Source organism: Cnephaeus nilssonii (genome assembly GCF_951640355.1).
Source record: "Cnephaeus nilssonii genome assembly, chromosome: 14".
Taxonomy (NCBI): Eukaryota; Metazoa; Chordata; class Mammalia; order Chiroptera; family Vespertilionidae; genus Cnephaeus; species Cnephaeus nilssonii.
In genome coordinates, this window is record NC_137085.1 from 78,500,529 (window position 1) to 78,522,350 (window position 21,822).

The 21,822-nt window shown below is 49.7% G+C and overlaps 1 protein-coding gene and 1 pseudogene across 3 annotated transcripts in view; one reads left to right on the forward strand and one right to left on the reverse strand.

Annotated features, from left to right (window-relative positions):
• The window catches only part of MFSD14B (major facilitator superfamily domain containing 14B), a 71,977-nt gene extending 67,210 nt beyond the window's left edge, over positions 1-4,767 (reverse strand). For both annotated transcript variants that reach the window (XM_079790390.1, XM_079790389.1), the window contains exon 1: positions 4,542-4,767. In XM_079790390.1, coding sequence (XP_079646516.1) covers positions 4,542-4,586 — 45 coding nt within the window. In that variant the 5' untranslated portion in view covers positions 4,587-4,767. The remainder of the gene's footprint in view (positions 1-4,541) is intronic.
• Positions 4,768-9,303: 4,536 nt separating this feature from the next.
• Positions 9,304-9,721, forward strand: LOC307110470 (selenoprotein H-like; annotated as a pseudogene). Its single transcript has one exon. The product of its transcript is annotated as a selenoprotein H-like (transcript).
• The last annotated feature ends 12,101 nt before the right edge of the window (positions 9,722-21,822 follow it).

A 21,822-nucleotide genomic window follows, 5' to 3' on the forward strand; every position in this document is an offset into this window, starting at 1 on the left:
AAACATCACCTCACACCCATCATCAAAAACAAAAAACAACAGAAAACAACAATGTTGGCGAGGATGTGAAGAAATCAGAACCCTGGTGCACTGTTGGCAGGAAAGTAAAATGTTGCAGCCATTTGGGAAATTTTATGGCAAGCCCTAAAATAATTAAAAATAGAATTACCTAGTGATCCCACAATTCCATTTCTGGGTAGATATCCAGAACTGAAAGCAGGATCTCAAAAAAGGTATTTGTACACTCATGTTCCAGGAGCATTATTCACAACAGCAAAGAGATAGAAGCAACCCAAGTACTCATCAACAGATAAATGGAGAAACAAAAAGTGGCATATACATAAAATGAAATACTATGCAGTATTAAAAGAAAATTAGGGCACATGCCACACATCCTTTCAACAGTATTGATAACAACACATATCAACAACCCTGATGACATCACGTCCAAGTAAAATAAGCTAGTCACAAAAAGACAAACAGTAGATGGCTTCACTTATATGAGGTATCTAGAGGAGTCAAACTGAGAAGCTGAATGCAGAATGGTGGTTACTAGGGGATTTGTGATGGAGTCAATGGGAGTTGCTATTTAATGGATATAAAGTTCCAGTTTTACAAGATAAAAAAGTTATGGAGATTGATTGTAAAACAATGTGAACATAATTAACACTAATGAACTACTTAAAATGGTTAAAATGGTAAATTTTGTTAAATATGGCTATTATAAATATTTCTTAAATTAACTCTATTTCCATATATTAGCAATAAACAATTGTGAATTTAATTTTTTAAAATAATTTACATTTGTATTACATTTACATTACATGTACAATAGCACCAAAATATGAAATAGGGAATAATCTGACAACTGTTGTGGAAGAATTATACACTGAAAACTACAAAACATAGCTGAGAGAAATTAAAGAAGATCTAAAATAAATGAAGAGATAACGCATTCATGGATCAGAACACTCAATATTGTTTTCAATTCTCGCCAAACTTATCTTCAGAATCAACACCATCCCAATGAAAATACCAGCAGGGCCCTAGCCGGTTTGGCTCAGTGGATAGAGCGTTGGCCTGTGGACTGAGGGTCCCAGGTTCGATTCTGGCCAAGGGCACATGCCCAGGTTGTGGGCTCGATCCCCAATAGGAGGTGTGCAGGAGGCAGCCGATTGATGATTCTCTCTCATCATTGATATTTCTCTCTCTCTCTTCCTTCCTCTCTCAAATCAATAAGGAAATATACACTGAGTGACCATATTATTATTATGATCTCTGAACGCATAATAATCTGGCCATTCAGTGTGTGTGTGTGTGTGTGTGTGTGTGTGTGTGTGTAATTTTTTTTTAGAGGCCCGGTGCATGAATTTGTGCATGAGTGGGGTCCGGCCAGCCTGGCCAGGGGGAGGGGACATGGGCGGTTGGCCGGCCTACCTGCTGGTCGAACTCCTGGTCGAGGGGACAATTTGCATATTAGCCTTTTATTATATAGGATATACACTGAGTGGCCAGATTATTATGCATTCAGAGATCATAATAATCTGGCCACTCAGTGTATATATACTAGAGGCCCGATGCACGAAGATTCATGCAAGAATGGCCTCCCTTCCCCTGGCTGCCGGAGCCGCCTTTCCATGCTGCCCAGAGGCCCAGAGTACCCCGCCCCCGGCTGCTCAGTGCCTGTGTATGCAAATTAACCGGCCATTTTTGTTGGGTTAATTTGAATACTCATGCCTTATTGACTGGTGGGCATCGCGAAGGTACGGCAATTTGCATCTTACTCTTTTATTAGTGTAGACCAGAGGCCTGATGCACAAAATTCATGCATGGGGAGGTCCCCTCAGCCCAGCCTGCACCTTCTCCAATCCGGGACCCCTTGGGGGATGTCCGACTGCCTGTTTAGGCCTGATCCCAGCAGTTGGGACATCCCTCTCACAATCCGGGACTGCTGGCTCCTAACTGCACACCTACCTGCCTGCCTGATCGCCCCTAACTGCCCCCCCCACCAGCCTGATCACCCCTAACTGCCTCTGCCTGCCAGCCTGATCGCCCCTAACTGCCCTCCCTACTGGCCTGGTTGCCCTTTACTGCCCCCCCTGCCAGTCTGGTTGCCCCTAACTGCCCCCCACCGCCAACCCTGGTTGCCCCCAACTGTCCCCCCCCACCAACCTGGTCGCCCCCAACTGCTCCCCCTTATGGCCACCCCCATCAAGCCCCACGGGGTTGCAGCTTCAGGTCTGGTGCTGGGCGGGGGGCACAGCCTCAGGTTCCCCATCAAGCCCTCCAGGTGGGGGGGCGCAGCCTTAGGTCCCCCCCATCAAGCCCCGCTGGGTGGGGGGTGCAGCCTCAGGTCACGGAATGACAGCGTGACAACCATTTGCATGTTAGCTCTTATTATACAGGATAAAAAAGAAAATACCACAGGCTTTTTGGTATAAATTCATAAAGCTGATTCAATACTTCTAAAATGCAAAGACCCCAGAATAGCCAAAACAATTTTAACAGAGAACAAGGTCATAAAACTAACTCTCATTTGTTTTGTCTTATTATGAACTTCCAGTAACAGAGACTGAATAGTATTAATGTAAAGATAAACTAATAGATCAATGAAAGAGAATCCAGAATAGACTAACATTTTGACAAAGCTACAAAGGCAATTCAGTGAATAAAAACGCCTTTTCAACAAATGATACAGCAACTGGTTATCTAAATGCAGAAAGAACTTCCATTCACATGCTGCAGCATATAAAAAATTAACGCACACCTCCCTTTCATAGAAGGCAATGCTCACTTGGTTCCCTTCTATTATTCAGGTTAACACATCTCTTTGTCAATATAATTTTTAGGTCAATATACCTCTTGGCCAAACAAGGTAGAAAAATGGCAGCAGCCAATCCCTTAGAGCAGTAGCATGGGCAGAACCCAAAACCATGAAGTCAAGCTATAGGAAAATTCTAACACATTAAAATAAAACCAAGTCCTGGGACCTGCAGTGACACACTAGCAAACAGAAACTGCAAGCAGGAAGACGCTCGTTTGGAGGCACTGGCACATGCCATGAACAGGTCTGACTGAGGCACTCGCTGCCCTCAGCCACCACACATTCCACAGCACCGAGCCCCTGCCCAGGCCAGCTCTCTCACTACATCAAGCACCCAGTGAACTCATTTCCTTACCTGTTGCCGTGTGTTACTACGTAGTGACTTTATGCACCTTCAGAGAAAAGGAAGCCTGGACATGAAAATCTACTTGTGCCCAAATTACCTTCAGGGTCAGAGAAGGAATCGGGGAATAAATTGTCTAGGTTTCTTTAAGTCAACATTCCTCAAAAGTTCCCGCTCTAACACATAATTAACAATTTTAATTTTTAGAGTGGGTTCTAGTTCCTGTATAGATTAGTAAATGAGAACTGAATACTCTTATTAATCAGGGAACCCCTATAGAATCTGACCAATCATTCATGCCAAAAATATTGAGAAATAAGAAAAATAACAGCTAATATTTACTGAGGGCTCACTAGGTGCCAGGTGGTGGTACCCTCACAATCCCTGAGGTAAATATTACTATTAATTCAGAGAGGTTACGTAACTTGCCCCAAGTTATAGTTAATTAAGGTGGGAACTGGGGTTGCAAACATGCTCATGGAAGCCCATGCTGAATGCCCCCCCTGCAGACTGTTTCCATCCCGGGGCCAATGGAAAGAGCTGCGGAGGGCAGGAATGGCCATGTTCACATGAGATCACACCGACCCCACTGCGGAGGGCAGGAATGGCCATGTTCACATGAGATCACACCGATCCCACTGCGGAGGGCAGGAATGGCCATGTTCACATGAGATCACACCGACCCCACTGCGGAGGGCAGGCCGACGGTGAGGTGAGCGAGTCAAAATCTAGGTCAGCAATGCTGCGGAGCGGAGCCCCAGGAATCTTCACCGGCCGGCCGGCCCTGTGTCCGGGTGTGTGGGTATCGAGAGGACCAAGTCGTGCCTCTTAGGTGATCGGTGGCCTCATTACTGTCCGTGAGTCAAAAAGAGCAGGAGGCGGAGCCGGCAGTCGGTTTTGTGTGGGGCGGACAGGGAGCCGGCCTACTTTCCCCTCTCCAGAAACGAGGAGGAAGAACAGCTCCGTGGGTTCCCGCCCCTCCGAGACATTCCGACTTCCCAGAAATCCCGTCCGGAGGACGCCCCCCTCGCTCTCCCCCTTTTGGAAACGCGTCAGTCGGCGGGAGCGGGCCTCCGGCACCAGCCGGCTCTTCCCGACCGGCCCGGCCCGGGTTCCGGCAGAACCGGGCCCAGAACCAGCCCCGCCGCCACTGCGCGCAGGACCCCGGCACCGGCGCCCCGGCCCGCGGCGGGGCTCCCACCCACACACAACGCCCGGCCGCCCCCGAAGGCACCCAGACCCGCGCGCCAAAGCCTGAGGCCCGCTCCCGGGCTGACGGCCCCGGAGCCCTTCCTCCCGGAAACCGTCCCCCTGCGTTAGGGCTCCCCTTCCGTGTGAGGCTCCTCTCCGGTCCGCGCGGCCGGCCCCGCTCACCCCGCATCCGCCGGCGGCCCGCGCGCCCGCGCGCTCCTCGGCCATGACTCCCGCCTCGGGCTCCCAGCTCAGGCCGCGCCGGCTCCGGCTCCCGGCGCCCCGGCAGGACTGCGCTGCCCGCCCGCGCCCTCATGGGCTCCGCGCCGGCGCCTGCGGGCCCACGGCCCAGGCGGAGGCGGCGGAGGAGGTCTGAGGGCCCGCGCCCGCCGGCCCGCCCCGCGGCCGCCTGGCGCCCGGAAGTACGTCATCACCGGGGCCGGTCTCTTCCGGAGGTGGGGCGGCGGGCGGAGCGGAGGCCTCCGCTGGGACGGGCGCGGGGTGAGCTGCGCGCGGAGGGAGCGCCCCGCCCCGCGGAGCCCGCGGAGCCGGAGCCGGAGCCGGTCCCGCCTGGGGCTCCCGCGGGCCGCGGGCTGGGAGGGGCCGCTCCGGAGGCCGCCGGACCCAGAGCCACGTGGCAGCTCCGCAGCCGGAGCTGGTGCCCCGGTGAAGACATGGAATACCTTAATCAGTAAAGAAATTAAAAAAAACACGGGGTACAGTGATGTGGCGGCAAAGGGGCCAAGGGCTAACCTGCCGGCTCAGTTTGCCTCGCAAACTCAGAGATCTAAAGTGACCACAAAGATGGTCTGAAAACCTGTTAATTAAAAAGCAGTTATGGTGGTGCCATGTCCTAGGCCGGCATCTCCCCTGACAAAGGCAAACTTTCGGTCTTTACTGAGCCTACCTACCGTCTTTTGCGTCTAACAACCTCCCCGGGGACTGTCAGGGTACCTCGTGACTGCCCTCTCGTCCAGAGGGAATGTCGGGGCACAACCCAATGCCCTGGGCGCCAGGACAGCGACCACAAATGCCCTCGTTGTTATGTTAATTGTCAACTACTGGCTATCCTGCACCTGATACCGAATGTTTGGACTGGACCCCGGACTCTTTCTCCGCCGTAATCGAAGAATGAATCCCCGGACAGAAGAGTGGGATAGCAAAGATGGAGATTTATTGAAGATCAAGTACAGACTCCCACGTGGGGCGGGGGAGAGTCCCACAGAACTGACTCCCAAGTAGGGAGGGGGGAGAGCCCGGGTGTTGTGGAGCGAACGGGAGTGAACGACCACTGGAGTCCAGACCAAATTAAAATTTAAGGAGCCTTTAATAACCGGCCGGCTGACTGCTCTCTCCACGCAGCCCCGAGAGCAGCCCTGACCCTTTGTGTCCGACCGTATTTATACCCATTCACTACCTCCTGTTTTTGCAGAGCAAACATTTTTAAAACAATTTAAACAAAGTAGTTTTTCTTAGGTAAAGTCAACATGTCATTTATAAGGTCCTGGCGCCTGGTGGAGTAAGTAACTGCATCCCGTTATCAGGAAAGTTGACAGTGATACATCCTGTAAGGCTGTTTGTTAGTTGTAGCTGGGATTTATGGCCAAGTTGACTAGGAGAAAGCATGCTCAAAAATTCCCAGTCTCTAACACGGGGTCCAGTCCAAACATTCAGTATCAGATGGTGCGTTGGCAGGGAATTTGTAAGTCAGGCAACCCTTTTCACGTCGAATGGTGAGTAACCACGGATTCTGTCTCTTGTATAATTTTAGAGGCAGACGGCCACCTGCCTGTCACTTAAACTAGGCTGCCGTAAAAAAAGCAGGCGTCTCTCTCTCTCTCTCTCTCTCTCTCTCTCTCTCTCTGCTCCTTTCTGGATGTATTCTCCAGGGCCAAAACCAACGCGGACATGGGTCAGTCAAGTAAAGGCCACTAGGGCGACTGCCGCTAGAAAAGTCTCCTGTGGAAGGATAAACTGGTGCCGGGTCGGATTAGAGCATTAGGCTCCGCCAGTCACAAGACAAAGCCCAGCCATCGGCTAAATGAGTGCCTGGGTCCCTGCCCAGCTCCCAAGATCTAAGAGGCAATTCCTCCCCCTGGTTCGAGAATCTCGAATGTCCTTACGTGAGTACAGGACCGCGCAGGGGTGTCTAGGGTTGTTGAACCCTAACAGACGTGCAGGGCCTCGCAGGAACAACGCATGTAATTAAATTCTGACCCGTCCAGGGGATGCATACAAGGGCTGGTCACCCGGCGTCCGGGTCCTCGCGGCTGTCTTAGACAGCTGGGAGAGAAACTGACACGGTTCCCAGAACAGCACATTTCTGACCCACTACATACATCCACTCCCCTGGCCCAGATCCCAAGCAGGTTTTAATCGGAGAGTCATCTGCCTTTTCTTCTGCTTCCGTTCTCAGTCAGGCCAAATAGTATCCAGCCAAGACTGCTGCCTCCGCGGTCCAGGACCCACTAAGCTTAAGATCCTAAGCCTCCATTGGTGCAGGCCTTTACGGCAAGGGTCCTGGGGAAAATTTCTAGGCAAGTGTTAGGAAAGGAAGAGCCAGCTAACTGTTTTCCACCCCGGCAGAAGTTTTAGCCTTTCAGAGAATTCAGCATTAGAGCCAGACATCGCTGTTCAGTTATCTCCTTAATTACTGGGTAACTCGCCTCTCGCCTTCATCGTGATGCTGTAAAATGGTCGCACGCTCTCGGGAGCATTCTTGGAAGTCTCATTTTCGCCAGGTTTTATTTCCCAGCCCGTTTGAAATTTGGAAAGGTGAGCCGTTTCTCATAAACTAGGGGGTGCTTCTGGGACTTTTCTGCACCCGTGCAGAGGAAAGGCCAGTTCAAGGGGAGGCGCCCCCTGACTTTGGGCGGCCCTTGGCCCGAGCCCACCTCTTCCTGGTGCTGTGGAATAGCCCTGGGATGGTTTTTCTCTGAAAAATGGCGGAAATGACAAAGGAGAATGCTAGACCATCGGGCGAGCCACGTGGCCAAAATGGTCCATTGGGAAATGCTGAGGTTCTGGGGAGGGCCGGTCCCAAACCCAGGACGAGAGACCCTGCTTTTAATGGGGTTCCTTGTGGAGTGTCTGTGGATTGTGCGCACTTGTAAACACTGTGCAGGAGAGCGTTTCTGTTAATGTTTCACGCTGATGTTTGAATCAGTCTGTTGGAAGATAGGGAACGTCCCCATTTGCTTGCAGACAGGAGGAGCAGCGGCCGGGTTTGAATCCTGAGAGGCTCTTTGCCTGTGACAGCACCCAGGTTACTGAGTGCTCGCGTGGTTTGCTCTTCGCCGTCTTCATGAAGATGGAAAGCAGTCTGTCTATCCTGTGCAGGCTCTGTGTGTCACTCAGAAGCAGAGGTTGCTCTGCTAGGTTAAGATTTTAAGACTCCAAGGCTAATTTTAAAGTGTAAATTTGTGGAGGTTGCGTATATGTTAACCCAGGGAAGTTTACATAAAGACCGCTAGCTCAAGTTGTATGAGTGTCTTTCCCCACCCGGGGCGAAGCGGGGAAAGGAAAAAAAGACCTTTTACTCAGACCAGCCGCTTCTGGTTCCAAAGGCGGCGGCAGGGCAGGGAGATTGGCAAAGCCCCGCCCAGCAGCACGTCCATCAGACAGCATTTGGCAGTAATGGTACTGGGTGGTCCAAGCCTGCCGGTGACATCACAAACCCGCGCAGGCCATGCTGAGGCGGGAAGGAAGGTTATCTAAGAGGAGACTGCAGCTTTGCAACTTCTGCACCCTTGGGGGCAAGGCGGCAAGGGAATGGGCGGGCGGTAGGCGTGTTCTCCCAGCAGTTTCTCTGACATCCAAAGTATCCTATCTAATAAAAGAGTGATATGTAAATTGACCATACCTCCGCTACACCCACAAGCCATGCCCACCAGCCAATCAGGAGCGAATATGCAAATAAACCCAACCAAGATGGCTGCGGCCACGGAGAGCAGGAGGGAGGCTTGGGTTTCCCTGGCAATGGAGGAAGCCAAGTTTTCCACCTGTCCTTGCTGGCCTTGGTCGGGAGTGGAGCCGGGCAATTGGAGCGAGATGGGGGTCCCCTGCCCAGGGCCCGAGCCTTGGCCAGAGGCTTGCAGCCTTGGCTGGGGGCGGAGCCGGGCAATTGGAGCCAGCTGGGGGTCCCCTGCCCAGGGCCGGAGGCTTTAGGCCTTGGCAGGGGCAGAGCCAGCGATTGGAGGGAACTTGGGGGGGGCCCCTGCCCAGTCCCCAAGGTTTTAGGCCTTGGCAGGGGTGGAGCCGGAGATCGGAGGAGATAGGTATGAAATACAGAGGAAACACCTTTTCTGACTGCTCATTGGCTAAGCTCCCTGTATGCCACTGGTAATATTCTTAGTAACTTATGTATAAGAATCCAAAAGGGTGATCTGGGGCTTTCCACCACACTTCTGGAGAAAAAACGAAGTTCTGCTGCTGGAGGGCTAAGAAATGTCATATCCTGCCCTAGCCGATTTGGCTCAGTGGATAATGCCTAGGTTTGCTTACTGCAGGGTCCGGGTTCAATTCTGATCAAGGGCGTGTACCTAGGTTGCAGGCTCCTCCCTGGCTGGGGCCCAGGTCAGGGCTCATGCAGGAGGCAACCAATCAAAGTGTCCTTCTCACTTTGATGTTTCTCTCGGTCTTTCCCTTTCTCTTCCACATTCTCTAAAAGTCAATGGAAACATATCCTCAGGTGAGGAAAAAAAAAAAAGAAAGAAGAAAGAAAGAAAGAAAGAAAGAAAGAAAGAAAGAAAGAAAGAATAAATAAATAAATATTGGAGAAACCAAGATGGTGGCAAAGGTAAACACCTAAACTGCTGCCTCACACAACAGTTTCAAAACTACAACTAAAAGACAGAACGGGTTTTGGGCCTGCGGTTTGGAGCTCGTGAAGGGGCTGTCCACTGCTCCATGGCCGTGTCTCCACCCTGTTCCCGGGCCGGGTTCCATGGCTTCCCACGGGAGGAGGTGGAAGGCCGAGGCGGCAGTGGTCTCGGCAGCTGAGAAGCAGGAGAAGCTGGCTGGCGGCCAGAAGGAAGTGGAGGAGGTGACGGTCATTATCGAGCATTGCACGAGTTGACGCGTGTACGGGTGCAATGCCGCGGCCCTGAGCCAGACGCTGCGCCTGGAGGCCTCGGAGCTCCCAGTGAAGGTGAACCCTGCCAAGCCCCGGAGGGGCAGCTTCGAGGTCATACTGCTGCGCCCAGACGGCAGCAGTATGGAGCTCTAACTGGGACTAAGAAGGGGCCCCCACGCAAACTCAAGTTCCCTGAGCCGCAAGAAGTCATAGAGAAGCTGAAGAAGTACCTTTTGTAGGGAGTCTTGGGCTGAAATCCTCATGCTGAGCTTTCTGTTTCTGGTGATGATGTAGCCAAACTTCAGCTATGTGCCTGAAGCTATAGTTTCTTCCCCTGCAGAACTGATGGTTCAGCTGTGAGGCAACACTCTAGTAAGGCATTGAAAAGTTCTTGGATTTGGTTTAATAAAAGTTGAAATAAAGTACTTGACTAATAAATAAAAATAAATAAATAAATAAATAAATAAATAAATAAATAAATAAATAAAAGACAGAACAGACATCACCCAGAACCACAGGAAAGCTGGATGAGTGGAAGTTCTACAACTAGAAGGAAAGAGAAAAGAGCACAAGCGCTGTAAAGCACGAGAATCAGGCTGGTGACAGGTGACTGGGCGTGCTGCTTTTTTTCAACCCGAAGGGAGACAGGCTCCTGATTACTCTGAAATCCAGTTTCTGGGGAGACACGGGGGACCCAACTCCTATGGGGAGAAGCTGGACTGTCGGCCATTGGGTCGGAAAGTGAGGGTGACTTTCTTGCAGAGGTGCGCCCAGCAATCATTGTTTACTGCGCTGTGGCATGGGATGCAGGGACTTGGAAATGCGGAAAGGCAGAGAAGGCTGACTGGCAGCCATCGCTGTTTGCCACACCCTAGCCTAGTGATGTCCTAGACCCCGCCCCGCACAATCTACAAACACACCCAAGCTCTGCGCAGCGGCTTTTGCATATAAATGGTCTGCCCTGTCGCAGCTTAACCAAACAAACTGCAGCTCTGGTCAGACAGCTCCAAAACCTCCAAACCCCAAGCAAAGAGGAGAAAACTGTAGTTCTTGCTGTAGCTCCTGCTGGGTGGCCTCAGACAGTAGCTGAACTGCACCCCATTGGAGATCCAGAAGCCAGTGAATCTAGTGGTCTGTATTAGACGACACCAGATTTCAACTACTCTCATAAGGGATACATTCAAGAGGCAGACTCAGTGAGCACCAAAACCCCACTGGAACAAGCCCTGCCCCATAAGCGTGTCTCCAGCACAGCAATTCTTCCATTATAGACACAGTGGGTCCTCACAGCCAATTGGCCTGGAGCTCAATTCCTCCCAGTGACACCAACAACAATCAAGACTCAACTACAACAAGGCTGTACACACAGTTCACAAAGGGGTGCACCAAGAGTGTCCACCTCAGGTAACTGGGAGGCTGACCCGTTGAACCAATAGGACACCTAGCACACAAAGCCACCCTACCAACTCAGGGAAGCAGCGAAAAAAAGGATACAAGGAAACAATCACAAACAAAAGAAATGGAGGAAAACAAACAACTGGCTATAGAGTTCAAAACCACGGTTATAAGGTTTTTCAAGAATTTCCTAGAAAAGGCCGATAAATTTAGTGAGACCCTCGAGGATATGAAAAAGGGCCAACTAGAAATTAAACATACACTGACTGAAATAAAAAATATTATACAGAGACCCAACAGCAGACTAGAGGAACGCAAGAATCAAGTCAAAGATTTGAAATACAAAGAAGCAAAAAACAACCAACCAGAAAAGCAAAAAGAAAAAAGAATCCAAAAAGTTGAAGATAGTGTAAGGAGCCTGTGGGACAACTTCAAGCGTACCAACATCAGAATTATGGGGGTGCCAGAAGAAGAGAGAGCGCAAGATACTGAAAACCTATTTGAAGAAATAATGACTGAAAACTTCCCCCACCTGGTGAAAGAAATAGACTTACAAGTTCAGGAAGCGCACAGAGCCCCAAACAAAAGGAATCCAAAGAGGACCACACCAAGACACATCGTAATCAAAATGCCAAGGGCAAAAGACAAAGAGAGAATATTAAAAGCAGCAAGAGAAAAACGTTACCTACAAGGGAACACCCATACGATTGTCAGCTGATTTCTCAACAGAAACTATGCAGGCCAGACGGGAGTGGCAAGAAATATTCAAAGTGATGAATAGCAAGAACCTACAACCAAGATTACTCTACCCAGCAAAGCTATCATTCAGAATGGAAGGTCAGATAGAGCTTCACAGATAAGAAAAAGCTAAAGGAGTTCATCATCACCAAACCAGTATTATATGAAATGCTGAAAGGTATTCTTTAAGAAGAGGAAGAAGAAAAAAGTAAAGATAAAAATTATGAACAACAAATACATATCTATCAACAAGTGAATCTAAAAATCAAGTGAATTAAAAATCTGAGGAACAGAATAAACTGTTGCATATAATAGAATCAGGGGCATAGAATGGGAGTGGATTGATCATTCTCAGGGGGAAAGAGGTGTGGGGGGTGCGGGAAGAGACTGGACAAAAATCGTACACCTATGGATGAGGACAGTAGCGGGGGAGTAAGGGTAGAGGGTGAAGTGGGAACCAGGTGGAGGGGAGCTATAGGGGGAAAAAAGGAGAAACAATTGTAATAATCTGAACAATAAAGATTTATTAAGTTGAAAAAAAAAAAAGAAATGTCATATCCTATGAAAGACACATCTTGAAAATGCCTAAAGAAAGTTGTCATTTTTTCATGGTGAAGGGACCGGAGTCCCTGTTGATGAAAACACCTTGGTGGCTGTGGTGACTGGCAGTGGCTGCAGCAGCGGGCTGATGGGGCTGGTGCCTTTCCCTGATCAGCCCGGTCGTCTCCCACAAAGGGAGGCCAGACTGATTCAAAGTTTCAATATATATTCAGAAATGGGAATAATAGTCTTTGGTTAGTCTCCAATTATAGCTGTTAACTGAATAACCGTCAGTAGGACATCCCCTGAGGGCTCCCAGTATGTGAGAGGGGGCAGGCTGCTGAGGGGACCCACCCCCCCAGTGCACGAATTTCATGCACCGGGCCCCTAGTATCATATAAAAATTTAATGGCTAGATTGAAAATAATTCTGTGGCCAAGACCAAATTTTTAATGTTAAAAACCGGTTCAAGTTTTAATGATCTTTAAATTGGGTATATTTGACAGCTTTTCCGAATGTAATATTTCAAGAATTTTAACTGAAGGATATTTATTATCTCAAGGACCCTGAGATGATACAAAGATTTATTCTTTCTCCCTAAAAGGAAATATCTGTGAACTAAATTAGATCAATGCAGTATACTTGAAGTTGCATGAGGAAACTCTGCCAAATAAAAATTAATAGCAGTGTTCTATTTAACACATACACTTTGAATGTCATACAGGTTTTAGTCTACTTCAGAATACGCAGAACCAAGTTCAAACAGGGAACTTTCAGTCAGGGAAAAAGGGCAAGTGTGACAATTCTGAGTCTGCCAGTGACATTCTGGGGTTTTAGGTTTCTCTTATTAGGATTTATAAATTGTTTTCAATGCTTTAATGCACCGTCTGCAATAAGCCATGTGCCACATGTTATATACAAATTGTTTGATGTACTAGAAAGTTGTGGTCTCAGCAGAGGTTTTATCCGTTGCATTTTTTAACAAATCTATAACCATGCCACTTTTGAATTTTGTCATTAGACAGCCATTGCCTTACTTTGGTGCATTTAAGTCTTTAGAAAATTTATGGAAATGAATCTAACTTACTCTAAATTGCAGGCTTCTAAGCAGATCATGGTTGAACTAAAAGGTGTTTTGTAAAACTTCAGGAAATTACGGCATCCCTTTTCTAGCATACCTGAATAAAGGAAGCTTAAAGTTTAAAAATCTCTTCCACCAATATTCACCATTAATGAAAACTGGGAAGGCGTGCCTTTGTAATTCCTTGCAAAGTCAACTAGCATGTCCCTCTCCCAGCAGGTGAAGCAACCAAGTAGGTTGCCCAGTTTAAAAGAAGGTGACATTTTTAACGTTTGAAAATAAACAGCAGAAATTAAGGGTCAGTCAGAACTAAAAGTTAAGCCAGTGAGCAGGAAGCTTAAAACACAAGATCAGGCAAAGAATAAATCCTCCAATGACGGGGGGCATACAAGGGATGGGGGCCGGAGTTGTTGGTGCTTTACCGGGATCACTGCGCATTGGCCAAACCAGGGTTCCAGGTACCGTGTAAACGCTCTTAAGTCCTCCTCCTAGAGTAGACCCCTCGGAAATTCAGGTCAGCAGGCACTCCAACCCATCCAGGCCAGTGGGTAATTCAAACATGACAGTCGTTCAGGTCCTTTTAAATCACAAAGGACCTGGATGGTAACACGGGGTCTGCATGCTTCCACGGGAGGCTCGGGTGGTCTCTGCGGGAGCTCGGGCCCTCACCGCCGTGTCAGGGCGCTGGTCCACCCGCAGCCTGTCTGCGGCCGCACGTCCACAACCTGGGTCCTTGTGCACCCACAGCCTGGGTCCTTGTGCTCCCAGCCTGGGTCCTTGTGCTCCCACAGCCTGGGCCCTTGTGCTCCCACAGCCTGGGCCCTTGTGCTCCCACAGCCTGGGCCCTTGTGCTCCCAGCCTGGGTCCTTGTGCTCCCACAGCCTGGGTCCTTGTGCACCCACAGCCTGGGTCCTTGTGCTCCCACAGCCTGGGTCCTTGTGCACCCACAGCCTGGGTCCTTGTGCTCCCACAGCCTGGGTCCTTGTGCACCCACAGCCTGGGTCCTTGTGCACCCACAGCCTGGGTCCTTGTGCACCCACAGCCTGGGTCCTTGTGCTCCCACAGCCTGGGTCCTTGTGCACCCACAGCCTGGGTCCTTGTGCTCCCACAGCCTGGGTCCTTGTGCTCCCACAGCCTGGGTCCTTGTGCTCCCACAGCCTGGGTCCTTGTGCACCCACAGCCTGGGTCCTTGTGCTCCCACAGCCTGGGTCCTTGTGCACCCACAGCCTGGGTCCTTGTGCTCCCGCAGCCTGGGTCCTTGTGCACCCGCAGCCTGGGTCCTTGTGCACCCACAGCCTGGGTCCTTGTGCACCCACAGCCTGGGTCCTTGTGCTCCCACAGCCTTTTTCAAAGGACCTGGAATGTTCACTCAGGCCCTCTTTCTGTGCACTTCGTTTTTTCCTACCTTTTTTTTCAAAAAAGCCTTTTTCTTTCTAAAGCACAGAACGGATACAGGACCTGGAATGTTCACTCAGGCCCTTTCAAACATCCTTGTGCACGTCTTTTTTCTTTTTTCTTTCAGATGGGAAGCGTGTTTTCTCCTCTACAAAAAGACAGTCCATTAGGATGTATCCTCAAGAATTGGGATAAGTTTGACCCACAGACCTTAAGAAAAAGTGCCTGATTTTTTTCTGCACTCAGGTTTGGCTGCAATACCAACTAGCAAATGGGGAGAGCTGGCCCTCAGAGGGAAGCCTCAGGTATAACACCATCCTACAATTAGATCTTTTCTGTAGGAAAAATAAGAAATGGTCAGAAGTCCCACATGTCCAAACTTTCTTTACCCTAAGGGACAGGTCAGCTTATATAAAAAATGTAAAGTAAATACCTCGCTCCTGGCAATAACAACCAAAGTCCACCGAGGGAGAAGGCAGAGGCTCGCCCCCGCCCAGCTCTGAGCCAACCTTAGCTTGCCCCAAGACAGATGAAGGATCTGAAGAATCTGGCCAAACTTCAGCCCAGATCCCTTCTTACCCCAGGACATGAGACGGATTAAAAGTGACCGAGGAAAGTTCTCAGAAGACCCTGACAAATAGATTGAGGCCTTCCCAAACTTCACTCAGTATTGGGTCTCACATAGAGACATCAGGACCCTCTCAGCCACTGAAAAGCAAAACATACTAGAGAAAGCAAGAGAATTTGGGAATGACCATTTTCTTATTTACGCTGGGGGAACAGGGGACTCTGAGGAAAGAAACAGGGGTTTCTTAACAGGACAAGAGGCAGTTCCCCCGGGGACCCTCAGTGGAACCCTGACCCTGAGAGGTGGGAAATAAAGCACGGCCGGTTTTGTATTATAGAAGGCCTCAGACATAGTAAAATAAAGCCTGTCAACTACTCTAACCCACTGGTCGGCAAACTCATTAGTCAGCAGAGCCAAATATCAACAGTACAACGACTGAAATTTCTTTTGAGAGCCAAATTTTTTAAACTTAAACTAGGGTACTCCTAAGCTGGCCTTTGCTGAAAACTCAAGGGGCCAAAGAGCCGCATGTGGCTTGTGAGCCGCAGTTTGCTGACCACTGCTCTAAACTAACCACCATTAATCAAGGGGCTGACGAAAACCCCTCGGCTTTTGTAGAAAGGCTCGGGGAGGCATTGGCCAAGTATACTAACATTACCCCAGATTCAGAATTGGGACAACTCATTTTAAAGGACAAATTTATCACTCAGTCTTTCCCAGACATCAGGAGGTTGCAAGAATTGGCTATTGGTCCCAAGAGTACTTTAAAAATCTCCTGAAAGTTACCACCTCTGTGTTCTATAATAGAGACCAGAATGGGGGAAAAGGAGAAACAGGGGAAGCCGGGCCAGACCCAAGGCTCTTAGTGCCGTGCTTTGGCAAGGCAAGGGCCCCCAGTCAGAGCCCGGAGGCGATGGTCAGTCCCGGTCACCTGCTACAACCAGAGACAGGTTGGAATTGCCCCAAGGGGCGTGGTGGGCTCCCGAAGCCCTGTCCTGCCTGTGAAGGAAACCACTGGAGGTCGGACTGCCCTGGAGACTGAGGTCCCTTGGGGCGGGGCTGGCGACCAGTTGGCCCAACAGGACTGATGGGGCCTGGGGTCTCTCAATCCGGCTCATCAGAGGGCTGCCACCTCCACCCAGGAGCCCCGGTAAGCCTGACAGTGGGGGGGGGGGGGCAAGGAAATTAATTTCCTCCCCAATGCTGGAGCCACCTTCTCTGTACTCCTCCCAAACCTGGTGAACCATCCTCAGAGGCTGTAGCCGGTACAGGCAGGTCTGGGAAGCCAAGAAAGAGATCTTTTTCTCAGCCTTTAGGGCGCAGCTGGGGTACGTGGTTCCTTTCCCTCCTTCCTGATCCTGCAAAAAGCCTCACATTCACACCAGAAACACTGCCCCCTCCACCCTGAGGCTCTAGAAGGACTCAATATTCTAAGCCCAAGGTTTATTGAAACCTGGACATAGTCCTCACCATACCCCATCTTAGGGGTACAAGAGCCTAGTGGAGGGAGGACTAGTGCAGAATCAAAGCCGTCAGCTAACAGACAATACTGCCCCAGAGCTTTCGGGAATAGCCCTCTTTATTTGGGCAGGCCTTTAAACAGCCCCAAAGGCTCTTTTACAGGCACCGTCTTTAAGTCTCCACAGGTCAGCAGTGTCAACTCCCAAACCCGTCCGTCTCCAGTGAGCCTTGAATGCCAGCACAGGAGGAGGACGAAGCTGCATTGTCACCAATTAGATCACCAAACTTCTCCTCATGTGAGCCTCTAAAGGACCTGAAACTTCTCTTTCAAAGGGATCAGGGAAGACAATGAGTGCCAGATAAGTAACATACCCTGGTATTTCTAAATAATCAGTATTTTCATCTTTTTAACAATTCTTACTCTGTCTTTTCCTAAGTGTCACCTGAATCCTAGGCTGGTACCTGGAGGAGACCTTCTCTGTCCTCACTGGGACCCAGAAACATCACGAGATACTTACTTATAGCCCCTCTCTGTAACCCTGGTGCAGTACATTTCTCAAGCCAGACCGGCTCCCCAAATCCCTAACTACTAAGTATGTTATAAGCAGCCCGATTCAGAGTAAGATGTGTTACATCTTGGTCTGTAGGACAACCTATGCTACCACTGCCACCAATCAAAACCACTCCCAGGCCTTGGTTTATACTGTTTCACTATTGCTCGTCTCGAACCATTGCTTGTTATGTTTTTTTAAAAAATATATTTTATTGATTTTTTGCAGAGAGGAAGGGGGAGGGATAGAGAGTCAGAAACATCGATGAGAGAGAAACATTGATCAACTGCCTCCTGCACACCTCCCACTGGGGATGTGCCCACAACCAAGGTACATGCCCTTGACCGGAATCGAACCTGGGACCCTTCAGTCTGCAGGCCGACGCTCTATCCACTGAGCCAAACTGGTCATGGCGCTTTTTACGTTTCATATTCTCCCATTTAGAAGCCCTAAAGCTGCAACTGGTCCTCCGCATGGAACAGCAAATGGAGGCCGCTACATCCATCTTCCCTGGACCCTTAGTAGCCCACTTCTGATGGGACCCTGACTGCAGCCCCAAACAACGACCCCTTTGCCAGCAGGAAGCAGCCAGAAAGACAGGGCGTCCATTGTCCCCAACGGCAGTTGGGGTTTCCTAATCAACTGAAGCAGGAATTTTAGGGGGATATAGGCAGCTTAGGGATTTTTTAGAATTGGGGTCCATGGAGAAGCACAGACTGGGAGAAGGCACATTTCCATAACACAAGGAAGCCAGGTGCAGTTACATCTCCATAAGACAAGGAAGTAGCAACAGGTATCCTATCTAATAATAGAGTAACATGTAAATTACCATCACTCCGCTACGCCCACGATTGGGCGGCGGGAGGCTGGGGGGCAGGACTCGGGGTGGCCTATCCAGCCATTGAGAGGCATGGATCCGCTGCCACTGACGGGGGGCTACCCTGCTGTTGAGAGGCGCAGGGGGTGGGACTCCCGCCCCCTGTGCCTTTCAACAGCCAGATCCGCGGCCGCTGAGGGGGCCTGCCGGGGACACCCAGCTGCGCCTCTCAATGGCAGGGTAGCCAGGTGTCTGCGGCAGCCCCCCTCAGCGGCCGTTGAGAGGCATAGGGGGCGGGAGTCCCGCCCCCTGTGCCTCTCAACAGCAGGGTAGCACCCCTCAGTGGCCGCAGACCATCAAAAGTGGGGGAGTTGGGTGCCTGTCTGCTCCGGCACCAGGCCTTTCAGAAGCCTCCGCTGAGCCGGAGGCTTCTGAAAGGCCTGGTGCACCAGCTGACAGGCACCCAGCTCCACCGCGAAAAGCGAAAGCGTGTAGAGGACCCTACACGTGCATGATTCAATCATGCACTGGGCCTCTACTATTTCCATAAGACAAGGGAACTGGAAGTAGCCAAGAAAAGTCTATATTTACAAAATAAAGAGAAGGAAGCCCTTCATTCAGAAGGAAGGATGGGGAGAACCTCACATATCCCAGGTGAGGTTTGACCTTTGAGTCCAGAAGTTACTATAGTAACCAGTGTAAGGGAATAGTGACCAATCAGAGGGGATATCAAGGCACCAAGTTCTGAAGCCTTTATAAGCCATAGGGAAAGGGAACCCAGTGGGACTCTTCCCCCTCCCCACGTGGGAGTCTGTACTTGTTCTTCAATAAATCTCCACCTTTGCTATACCATTTTCTGCCTGTGGATTCATTCTTTGATTCCGGCGGACAAAGAATCTGGGTTCCAGTCCAAAAATTCGGTATCACACCCTCCTAAATAAAAGAAGCCTGTGTCTATCATTTTACTTTTTACCCAATCCCAGAGGTTTCCCTGCTTTGCTTTCTCCCAACCTTCTATCACAGGTGGATCTCCTGTAACTCACTTATGTCTCCTCCTTTGATTGTGATGTATAAAAATAGGTGAAAAAATGCATTCTCCAGGGTATTATCTCAATACGTTAAGATTCTGCTGCTTCCAGGCAGTTATCGACAGTTTGGCTCAAATAAACTCAGTTATTCTTTACAGGTTTGAACATTAACAGTGACGATGTAGGAAACCAGCCAACACTGATCCTGGCTCCATAGTGCTGAGAGGACTGGCTGAGAGGGACCTTGTGAGGCACCACAACCTGTTTTGCAGATACCAACTTCAAGGAGGGGCGCTGTGCTGCAGGAATCACACTGCGGGCCACAGGGGTGTTTAAAACAGTGAAGTCCGGGGCACTGACCTCTTTCCTCTTAGATTGTGTCAACATGAAAAACATTCAAACCTGTAGAGAATTTTTATGAGTTATTTGAGGCAAACTGGCCACAATTGCCAGGAAGCAAAATCTTAACAGATTGAGAAAATGCTCCAGAGAATGGCAGTTTTGCATCTTGTTTTACACGTTATAATAAAAAGAGAAGGCTTAAGTGGGCTACAAGAACTGCATTGGTGATGGATTAGGCAAGTTGGAGAAAGCAAAGTGGGAGACATCTGGGTTTGGATAAAAGGTAATATGATAGAAACATACTTTTAAAAAATATACATATTTTTTTATTTCAGAGAGGAAAGGAGAGGGAGAGAGAAACATCAATGACGAGAGAGAATCATTGATTGGCTGTGAAAGATGAGACAGAGGGCCGAAAGCCAAGACTACAGGCTTTATTAGAGGAGAAGGACCCTCCAGGCTGCCCGGCAAGGGGGAGTAGCAACACGTGCAGAGGGGAACACGCCTTTTGAGGGGAGGAATGGGAAGGGATGGGGCTTAGGGTACTCGGCACGTGCTGATTGGTGGTTTCATATAAGGCACATGATTAGGCACTTAGGTACTTAGGAATCGGGGGCTTAGGGTATTTGGCAGGTGCTGATTGGTGGTTTAATATACAGTCCATATAAGGTGCCTGATTAGGTGCTCAGGAATGTCCAGGCCGCCAGTGCAGTTTACATCATACTCTGCTCATCAGTTGGGGGAAGGGAGGACCTATCATTCCAGGCTTTTGGTAATATTAAAAAAAATTGAGAGTACGGGCAAGGTCAGGGGGTGAAGGTCCATCTTCCATAGCTACTTCCTGCTGAGAGGGGGCGTCGTTAGGGGCGTCTACCCCGGGTCTCAAGGATTCTGGTGCTAGGTTCTGAATTCAGTGCCAGATAGATCTCTCCCACCTTCTGGTTGGCGAACGTCTGCATTCTGTTCTGCAAAAGACTAGTGAAACAGCACATGAGACAGGGGCCAAAGAGCAAAATTAAAAGAATAAATACCAGTGGGCCTAATAGTGGGAGGAGCCATGGGGTAAGTGAGCGAAAAACAGGTAGTTTTTCCGTGCTGGACAAGGGGTGCAGCAGCATGATTTCCCCAAGAGACTGGTTGGTGAAGTCTTGAGAGCGATCCTGTTGAGTCACTTGGGAGGTAAAAGCTGGTCCTGAGGCTGCCACAGCGTCACTTGTCTGGTTTTGCTGCTTTTCTGGGCCTAGAGCTGAAAGACAACTGAGACCTAGATGTTATTTTTAGGGGGAAAAGAGTAGGGGTCTCAGTTGCCTTATTAGTGATGTGAAAGGGGAGAATACGTTACCCTGGGGGTGAGATTCTTGTTTTCCCAGTTTTGCCCCTTGCTGGGCATCCACGTGTTTCTTGTAGGTCCTGAGACAGGGTTTCAAAGTAGGTAGAGCAGTGGTTAAGCTCCCTTTGGCAGTTCCAACCCCTGCTGTGATGCCGAGGGTTAGGAGGAGAGGGATGATCTGGACTCCTCTTTTGTGTCAGATATGATGGGTTACGGGGACAGGTAAAGACTGATTATTGGGGGCTGCATCTACATTGGGTGAGAGATAGACGTGAGTACAGGTTCCTGTCCAGCTGATGGGGAGACAGATGTTTTCCCCACAGAGGAAGAAAATCCCTGATCACGGAGACAAGCTGAAAGGTGTAAGGAGAAGAGGTGGACTAAAGGGTATGAGATTCCTTTTTCTAGTTCCGCACTCCAAGCTGAGAGGGTAGTTGCCATGGCACTACCAATAAGGGGTGACAGATGAGTGATTGAGATTGTATTGCCGTGAAAGTGGGAGGGAATGGAGTGATTGAGATTGTATTGCCGTGAAAGTGGGAGGGAATGGAGTGATTGAGATTGTATTGCCGTGAAAGTGGGAGGGAATGGAGTGATTGAGATTGTATTGCCGTGAAAGTGGGAGGGGATGCTAGAATGGGCTGTTATCCGAGGGAAGAGGGAAAGGGAAGGAAAGGAGTAGTGGAAGATGAGGCTGAGAAAAGGCAGGAGGAGGAGGGAGTAGGCCCAACACCTGTGTCCAGGCCTCTAGCAGCTTGAATCCCAAACCGCCGCATTCTTCCTAGAGATAATGATCATAGAGGAGATAAGGCGTTTACAGTCCCAGGAATGGCTCGGCCTTGTGGGGGTGGAGAGTGACACCGAGGTAGGTGACTGTGGTTTGGGACAACTGGGTTTTATGAGGGGATGCATGGTAGACCTGGCCGGGCACTGAGGTAGAATGAGAAAAGAGTGAATGGGGAATTTAGTAAGATGCAGTGTAGACATGAGGTGGCTAATGGCTGTGAGACTAGTCTGTCAACCCCCAAAACAGAGACTGAGGAGGGGACAAGGGTCCCTGTGAATTCGGGGAAGGCAGAACAAGTGGCCCCAGTGTCAGTTAAAAAGGAGATGGGCTTACCTGCCACCACATCGTTACCTGAGG